General features: G+C 46.0%; 1 protein-coding gene across 1 annotated transcript; it reads right to left on the bottom strand.

Annotated features, from left to right (window-relative positions):
- Window positions 1-892: 892 nt before the first annotated feature.
- LOC127349331 (multicopper oxidase LPR1 homolog 1) lies at window positions 893-3,471 on the bottom strand. The gene is made up of 3 exons (XM_051375065.2): window positions 3,246-3,471; window positions 1,494-3,002; window positions 893-1,107 (listed from the first exon to the last, which is right to left on the bottom strand). The coding sequence occupies exons 1-3, from the start codon at window positions 3,432-3,434 to the stop codon at window positions 958-960; spliced, it is 1,848 nt and encodes a 615-aa protein (XP_051231025.1). The 5' UTR covers window positions 3,435-3,471; the 3' UTR covers window positions 893-957.
- Window positions 3,472-9,635: the final 6,164 nt, after the last annotated feature.

Raw genomic sequence — 9,635 nt, 5'->3', positions numbered from 1 at the left:
TGGTTTGCCATTTAGAAAAACTTATATGAAGCACATTTTGGAAATGATGGAGTATATGGGAGTGATTAATTCTCTGTTAATTCTCAGTCAGATTAAATCATATAGATACAACCCATGTTGTAACTTATGGCTAGCACGAATTGCAAAACAACCAATGGTCTGATTTATTTACTACTTTGTAACTCATGTTGCAACCCATTATTGGCATGAATCACAAATCAATATAACGGTCCAGAGCATTTTTCCCAATTGCTATCTATCTGCATGAGTAAAATCTCAGTTGTAACCAGAGATTAAAAAGTTAGCTGGGTAATTTTTTTTGTTTGCCATCGAAATCGACGGAATTTCCAAAATTTCATAAATTCTCCAGGACAAAATGACCATGGACGATAAAATAAAGCTACCATTTTTTTTAGGGAATGTGTATTGTGCTAGTAGTTTGTCCACTATGGCCACCTTGATTGGCCTAGGTTCGATTCTTCTTTCGAGCCATATCCAAGTGTGTGTCAAGAGGGTGGTGGCGCGAGGTTTATGTCGCCCGACTAAGGAAGCCACATTGTCCACAAAACGTATGCGGCACACAAGAGTAAAGTAAAGTGGCTATATGTGTGGAACAAAATACCATGAGATAACCTAGAGAACACACTACACACAACTATTTATATATTATTGTCTGAGATGGGCAAAAAATTGGTAAAAATAGCCTACGTCACAAAGATTTTGCACCAGCTTATATATGGTGGTCAGATGGTCAAATTTTTAAGGGCATCAACAATCTTCCGTACCGCACACGGAAAGAATAGACAGGGCCTTAAAAATTCTGCACTAGTGATGCCATAGAAATATAATAATAATACACATCGGAGATGGAGAATCACAAACCATAACCGGTCAAACCGTCGTTGTATATGCTAGGAAATGCTGGTACAATATAACAATTATAATAGAGCGAGACTCTCATGCTAGCAAACAATACGACAACATAATAATAGACAGATAAATATATAGAGGTGACATCATATCATGGTGACGGTCTTGTCCAGATATGTCTCCTGGTTTGATCAATTTTAGAGGGCGAACCATGGCGTTATCCTCGTGATCCAAAATCTGCAATTAGTTGGGAGAGCAAAAATGATTATTAGTTGGTGACTATATATGGCGCAATCTTCACGAAAACTGCAAATGGAGGTTGTAGCTCTTTATTATTTAAAAAAATAAAGTTTTTTAAAATAAAGTTTTTTAAAATAAAGTTATACTTTAAAGTTTCAAAAAAATTGAAAAAAAATCCTAGATGTAGCCAATGATATATCCTACAGACGTGTAAAATCCCACTGTGAAATTATTTGTATTCTAGGATACACAAAAATAACGAAATTGAATTTTTTTATAGTTTTGAAATGTGCACTACTACTCACTATAGTCAAATTCACATATTCACAAAAATAACGAAATTGACAAATTTTAACAATTATAACAAACAGGGAGTTACGTACGTGGCAGTGGTAGACATAGCCAGGCTCAGCTGCGGCGTCGAAGGGGTAAGGTTCACCCGTCTCCACCAAGAAGAAGTTGACGACCAGCGTGGTCATGTATCCCGGGGCAATCTTCGCGACACTCTTCCACGTCCTCTCGTGCTCCGGCACCTCCGCCGCCTCCCCCACAGCGTGCTTGCTCACGTTGCATCTCTCGGCGTCGTTGAGCATGGTTACACAGCGCGTGAACTCCTCGAGTTGGTCGAGCGCGCGGGCGCGGACCGCCTGGATACTGGCAAGATGCAAATGGATGGGGTGATCTTCCGGGGTGAGGTTGATGACCTCCCATACCTCGGTGGTGCCAGCACGCGGCGTCTCCGTCACCGGGTCCTCGGGCCGCTTCCCGTTGATGTAGAGATGTAGCGGACTGCCCATGCCCTCCATGCCGCCCATGCCCTCCATGCCACCCATCCCCCCGGTGCCGTTGTCGTTGCCGTAGGGGGAGAGCACGATGTACCGCCTCTGCACAGCCTCTTCCTCGGCAACCTTGACGTACTCGAGCAGCTTCGCCGGCACGGTAGAGTTGTCCGTCGTCGTCTGTTGCGTGACGACGAACTTCATCACCTTGCCGTTTAGCTGATTCGGCGCGTCACCCCTAGGGTACGGATACGGCGCGGTGTTGACCATCTCGGCATCGGCGCTACCATTCCCACCAGCGAAGTCGACAACGACATCGAACGTCTCGGCAACGGCGACGAGTAGGTGGGCCGTTGTCACCGGACGGGATAGGTAGGCAGCGTCGGAGCCTACGACGTGGAAGGGGAGACCGTTGGTGAAGGAGAGGTTGAAGTAGCGCGCGTTGCATGCGTTGATGATACGGAAGCGGTACCGGCGGCGCGCAACCGAGAGGAACGGCCACGCCTTGCCGTTGACCGTGATGGCCTCGCCGAAGTACTCCATCCGCCACTGCGGGTGCGTTCCTGGGTTGTCGCCGGTACTGTTCATGTAGATGGACCCGTCGGCGTTGAAGCTGCGGTCGGCGAGCACCAGCACCCGATCCAAGTCGTCGCAGGAGGGGAGGCCGAGCGGCCCCTCCACGTCCGGGTTACGGATGATGTAGGCGCCGAGGAGGCCGGCGAGGAGGTTGACGCGGGTGAGGCCAAGGGCGTGGTCGTGGTACCAGAGCACGCCGGGGCCCTGGGCGTTTGGGTAGGAGTAGGACGGCGTGCTCCACGTAGCGCCCGTCTCGTTGAAGCCTGCGGTGAACCAGGCCATTGCGCTGCCGTCGGATTGCGGCGGATGGACGCCGCCGTGCAGGTGGACGACGGTGGGGATGCCGCCGCGCTTGGGGACGGCGGCCGGCAGGGTGGGGTCCCACGGTAGGATGTGACGACGGGGGAGGTGGTTCTCCCATGTCACCTGCAGCGGGACACCCTGCAGGGCCTCGATGGTGGGCCCCGGGAAGGTGGCCGCCTTTGCCGACGTGCCGAATGCGAACACAGTGGACGGAGGCAGGTCGCGGTGGAATTTCTGCACTTGGCCGGTTCAAGCATTAGTACGGGAGTATACTCTAGGATGTGACTATTTCTCAATCAACTCGTTACTTAGAAAATGTTATTAAATTTCAGTTGTAACTTATAACTAGCATGAATCACGATGCAAATCAAATAGTATAAAACTTAACTAAACACGGAGATTCAGCTAGCTGAGAACTAGCAAATGCCTGTACTCTATTACCGTGAGTGGAGGCAGGCGTGAAGGAAAGGAACGAACCCATTTTATCTGGAACATCCCCACGGTGAGGTTAGCCGCCGTGGCGTTGTAGCCATAGATCTTGGGCATCTGAGGGAGCTGGTCCACGTACATCTCCAGCGAGGACACCTCTACCTTCTCGGGACCGTCCGGCGGCCCCATCGCGGCGGCGCCGACCACAAGGAGGAGCAGGGCCGTCTTGCGGAGCATCTCGGCCTCAATACTGCCACCTGCCAAAAAGGAGGGAAGATAGATGTGCTAATTATAAGGAGCACGCGTGTGACACTGTCACCTAGGCTAAAACACCAAGGTTCCCATTGCTCTGATAAGTCTAAGCTGAAAGTAGCACAACGTCCAGTGTCAAAAACTATAATAACGGTTCCACTCAAACCGGGAAAAATGACCAGCTGCGTTTGAAAAACTCACTAGTAACCACGGGGAACAGGACATCTATCGGAGTAAGAAAAAAAAAACAGGTGGACTCAAAGGAAGTCCGGGCGAATCAAAACTCGAAAGGTCTATAGGCATGTCGTGTGATGCAGTGATTGATGTGACACGTAGCGAATCAAAACTCGGAAGCCGTAGACTCCAAGGTTGCAAGATAGGAAGAAAGAAAAATGTAGAGCGAGCAAAACGTAGGATTGTAATAACATGCATGTCCACCATAATTTTATAGGAATTCATATATACCAAAAATTTGTTAAATTTCATCGCATGAAAATCAAAGGATTCTCGAAAGAGGTATGGGTGAGTGTTAGATTTCCTATGAAATCTAGTGCAAACGGTTGTTTAGAAAAATCATATGAAAAACATACAAATCAAACAAGCATTATAGGAAAATTTCGTATAGGATTTAATCCTACATATTTCCTATGCAAATATTTTGAATCAAACAAATCCCAATACATGTTGATTGCATCACCCACTTCGATAATTAGGTCCTTGATGAGGTTAATTATATAGAAAAACCTTATATACACTAGTATATATCTAATCACATGCGATAAATTATGCATATATAGGAGATTAACATATTAACCAAGCAAAGAAATGAGGGGAAGGGAGATGGAGCCTGGCCCTTGTAGATAGTAGTAGTAGGAGTCTAGCTTTAGGGTTTGGAGTCGAGTCATGCCGCGGGTCGACTTTATGTCGTGGCCTGGGAGCGAGTCACAACCATCTCCGAGTGGCTTCCGTTCGGTAATGCTCCTGCTAGCAGCGGCGGTGTGAAGTCACGGACTACTAGAAGGAGCGGACGCGACATCTTCTCCAATAGGATCGGATTTGGTTCCATGCAGATCTGCTTCTGCTAGCCAAGGGCTTTATCTCCCCTTCCTCTTCCTCGTCGTGGAGGCAAGAAAGAGGACTAGTCCAGAAAACGGTACCAACAACGTGGCAAGACCACATGTATTTTTTTCGAAATGGGGATGTGTCCCGGCTTCTGCAACGTGATGGTGCACACGGCCATTTATTAATAAGTGTTCAGATTCAGTATAGGTTACAACTCAAGCATCTCCAAGAATTGATACAAAAATCAACCAGCAAAAGAAGCAAAACATAGTATGACTACACATCAACATAGCCTCCTAGTATGTCGCCAGCCAGCCTGGCACAAGATATCCTGAGCGACCATCTGGAGCCGTGTGCATCCAGAAACCATGGCATCCCGCTGTCCCTCCGGCGAAACGAGGGCCAAAGCTAGACCCAATGTGCCATCATATGGATAACCTGCAAGAAGTGAAAGGATTTTTTTAATGATAATATCATTTCGGACCCTCCATATAGACCAACATAAAGCAGAAACCCCAATCCGGATAAAAGTCTTAGATTGTCTATCTACTCCATTCAACCAGTTACCAAACATATTAGTAATATTGGTTGGAGGTGGAAGATCATAAGTGAAATTAACCGTACGCCAAAGAAGCTTAGCTAAAGGATATTTAATAAAAATGTGCTGAATAGTCTCCTGATCCCTGCAGAAAACACATTTTGTACACTCATTCCAGTGACGTTTAGCTAAATTATCTTTAGTTAACAAAACCTTGTTACTCAAGAGCCACATGAAAATCTTTATTTTAAGGGGAACTTTCACCTTCCAGAGACACCTTGCAAAAAAGGGTATGGTCATTCATAATATCCTCATACATAGACTTCACCGTAAACAAACCATTGGATGTCAGATCCTAGACAAAGCGACCACTCTCTTCATTCAAGTTTACCGTCATCAGTTTTCGACATAATTGTAATCATGAAGTCCATTTGTTACCTTCCAACACCCGTCGGAAAGTAATATTCAGCGGGTTTTTGCTGAGCTAACGAAGTTTTTCCTAGCCAAGTATCTTCCTAGAAACGGGTACTAATCCCATTACCCACTTTGAAGAAGCCTCTAGAAGAAAACTCCTCCTTGAATCCCATCAATCTCTTCCAGAAAGGGGAATCAGTGGGCTTAGCATGTACTTCAAATAACGTCTTCTGTCTTAGGTACTTATTGACAAGGGATCAACTTGTCAATGCCTATGGATTGTAGACTAAGGGTTTCATAAAAAGTAGAGGGCAAGTAGGTCTCGAAGGTTCAGCCGAAAAGGTGCTCGACTCAAAGTTACGGTGGTGTTGTTGGACAAGATTCGATCCCTAGCTTTTCCCTCGGCTCTCCTTTATATAGGAGGTGGAGCTGAGGTTTTTCGTGTCGTATAAGTTACAAACTGCGAGAGGCGTATTGGGCCTTTCCTATATTGCTACAATATTCCTACTACAACTCTACTTTCCTTATCCGAGGTCCTCTGGGCTTCTGGGCCTCCAAAGCTTCGAGTCCGTGGGCTTCATGTTCTCTCCTTACAACCCTGGTACCTTATTCGGCATGCCTATTAGGCACACCTATGTCAGTAGCCCCCGAGGTTTTGCTTGAATCGTAGAGTCGAGTAAAATCTCCATCATAAAACCGAAGCACGCGTTCACCATAACGACTATTTTGCTCAATGTCTATTTTATACAGGGATGTCCGTAAATGAGGCTGGTTCATGTGACGGATCAGGTACCAGTTAATTGCTCTTGTGGCAAACCCGCATAAACCTACTTCAAGCTCGAGTCCCTGGACTCGAACCCAGGATACTGGCGTAATTCGACATACACCGCTTAAGGACTTATCGTGAATCGAATTCCAGCTTTGTTTTATGGAGTAGCTAACACGTCCGTCGGGATTTTTCTTCACATATGCTGATGCAGAAAGAGTGGGAGAACACATTCGGGTGCGATGTCACACCACAGAGGACAGATCCTGGGGTCTTACCTTCGCACTCTTTTTCGAGTAACGGCATTCAGAGTTTGAACCGTGGTGGACGCGCTTTGAAAATATATTGTCGAGTGCCTCTTTCGGCTGTTGGAATTCTTCATTTTCTCGAATTGATTCATAAAGCAATATCTTGACCTCCCGATGTGAGTACATGACGAGTTGTATGGAACTCGAAGATGTACGAAAAAGGTCCTTCGACTGCAACTCTATATTGACTTGCTATTTTGTTTTCCCTTGTTCTCTCTTTTTCATTGGGTGCGCGACCACCGCTCTGATGGGATTCGTAGCATAGAAGACAAAAAATTCCTACCGCAAGAACGAAAACCAAGCCAAGATGCAATCTAGAAGATGGGAGCAACGAGAAGATCATGAGACTAACCCTCGAAGATTTCCAAAGCCTACGAGATTACATCTCATTGTTGCAGAAGATGATCACTTGCCGCTTTCAAAAGTGCGTAGAAGATCTTGACAGTGCCACAGTCGGGCAGCACCTCCGTACTCGGTCACACGTTCGGTGTTGATGACGACGTCCTTCTCCCCGTTCTAGCGGGCAGCGGAAGTAGTAGATCCTCCTCGGAATCCCGACAGCACGACGGCGTGGTGGCGGTGGTGGTGGAGAACTCCGGCAGGGCTTCGCCTAAGCACTACTAGAGGTGTATGAGGAGGAGGGGCGGCTAGGGTTTGGGGAGAGGGGGGCGCCGGCCTTGGTGCCTCTAAGGGGTGCGGCCAAGGTGTGGTTGGTGTGGCCAGCCCCCTCCCCTTGTCCCTCATTATATCGGTGGAACCTCCAAGGGTTTGTCCAAAGTCTTCGAATAAGACCCCAATTCAAAAACTGCCATATGGACGAATCCTACTTGGGGTGGGACTCTCCCCTTTCCCTTTGGTGGGGTGGCCGGCCCCCTTAGGTGGAGTCCACCTGGGACTCCTCCTCCCTATGGCTGGCCGGCCAAGCTTGGTGAAGTCCCCACCTTCCATGGTGATTTCTTCTGGACTTTTCTAGAACCTTCTAGAACCTTCCATAAATACACCGGATCATTTTCAAACTTAGAAAATGACTTCCTGTATATGAATCTTATTCTCCGGACCATTCCGGACCTCCTCGTGATGTCCTGGATCCCATCCGAGACTCCGAACAAAACTTCGAACTCCATTCCATATTCTATATCTACTTAAAACGACATCAAACCTTAAGTGTGTCACCCTACGGTTCGTGAACTATGCAGACATGGTTGAGACTCTTCTCCGACCAATAACCAATAGCGGGATCTGGAGATCCATAATGGCTCCCACATATTCAACGATAACTTAGTGATCGATTGAACCATTTACATACGATACCGATTCCCTTTGTCACGCGATATTTTACTTGTCCGAGGTTTGATCATCGGTATCTCCATACCTTGTTCAACCTCATCTCCGACAAGTACTCTTTACTCGTACCGTGGTATGTCATCTCTTATGAACCATTCAAATGCTTGCAAGCTAATCAGACGACATTCCACCGAGAGGCCCCAGAGTATATCTATCCGTCATCGAGATGGACAATATCCCACTCTTGATCCATATGCCTCAACTCATACTTTCTGAATACTTAATCCCACCTTTATAAACACCCATTTACGCAGTGGCGTTTGATGTAATCAAAATACCCTTCCGGTATAAGTGATTTACATGATCTCATGGTCGAAGGACTAGGTAACTACGTATCGGAAGCTTATAGCAAATTGAACTTAATGACATGATCTTATGCTACGCTTATTTGGGTGTGTGTCCATTATATCATTCATCTAATGACATAACCTTGTTTTTAATAACATCCAATGTTCATGATCACGAAACCATGATCATCTATTAATCAACAAGCTAGTTATACAAGAGGCTTACTAGGGACTCCTTGTTGTTTACATAACACACATGTATCAATGTTTCGGTTAATACAATTATAGCATGGTATGCAAACATTTATCATAAACATAAAGATATATAATAACCACTTTATTATTGCCTCTTGGGCATATCTCCAACACGCTCCCGATGGGAGTAGCCCCCGATGACAAGGTATCAACTTGTCAATGCCTACAAGTTGTAGACTAGGGTTTCGTGGAAAGTAGAGGGCAAGTAGATCTCGAAAGTTTCAGCCGAAAAAGTACTCGATTGCTAGAAAACTAGGGTTATGTTGACAATGAATCTATCCTCTCTTTCTCCTTCGGCTCCCCCTTATATAGGAGGCGGAGCCGAGGGTTTCGTGATGTACAAGTTACAAACATTGGGATACTCTTTGAGTTCGTCCCGTAATAGTTACAAGTCATTATTCCTAATACAAATCTATCTTTCCAAACCGACGCTTAAGTGGGCTTCCGGGTTTCATATTCTTCGGATCATGGGCCTTTAGTAAACCCCGGGTACCATCTTCGGCAGGCCCATTGGGGATGCCTATGTCAGTAGCCCCCGAGATTTTGCTTGAATCGAAGAATCAAGGAAAATCTCCATCATTACAATTAACACCTAATTTCTTTGAATTATTAAATAACTTTCATAAAATAATTATATATTGTACAGGTATAATGGTATTTGGAGCTGGTTCATCTGACGGATCAGGTACCAGTTAACTACTCTTGTGGCAATCCCGCAAAAACCTACTTCAAGATCAAGTCCCTGGACATGATCTCGGTATACTGGCGTAATTCGGTATGTGCCGCTTAAGGTCTTACCATATGCTGAACTCCAGTCATATTTTATCGGGTACCTAACACGTCCATTAGGATTTTTCTTCGCATCTGTTGATACGGAAAAAAGTAGCAGAGCGCATTCGGGTGCGATACCACGCCACACAAGACGGATCCCGGGGTTTTACCTCCGTAAAGTATTACGGTATTCAGAGATTTAATCGCGACTGAGGCGCTCTGAGAATATATTGTCGAGTGCCTTTTTCGGCTGTTGGAATAGCGCATTTATTCGATTCATACGATGACTCCCCCTTTTTTTATCTTGACCTCCCGATGGGAGTATATAAGAGTTATATCATAACTCGAAATATGCTCACTATGACTCCTTCAATTTCATCGGGTACGCGACCAGCGTTCTCGATGGGAGTAGCCCCCAAGGCTACAGCCAAGTGCTTGTAC

Source organism: Lolium perenne, chromosome 4 (genome assembly GCF_019359855.2).
Source record: "Lolium perenne isolate Kyuss_39 chromosome 4, Kyuss_2.0, whole genome shotgun sequence".
NCBI lineage: Eukaryota > Viridiplantae > Streptophyta > Magnoliopsida > Poales > Poaceae > Lolium > Lolium perenne.
The sequence above is the reverse complement of the archived record's forward strand: the minus strand, read 5'-3'. Positions and strand labels throughout refer to the sequence as shown.

What these genes read in the sequence shown, in the direction of transcription:
- LOC127349331 (XM_051375065.2), bottom strand. Translation starts at nt 3,434, where the DNA reads ATGCTCCGCAAGACGGCCCTGCTCCTCCTTGTGGTCGGCGCCGCCGCG. An exon ending in GGATGTTCCAGATAAAATGG is followed by an intron (nt 3,003 to 3,245) that starts GTTCGTTCCTTT and finishes GGCCAAGTGCAG; the next exon opens with AAATTCCACCGCGACCTGCC. An exon ending in GCTATGTCTACCACTGCCAC is followed by an intron (nt 1,108 to 1,493) that starts GTACGTAACTCC and finishes AACTAATTGCAG; the next exon opens with ATTTTGGATCACGAGGATAA.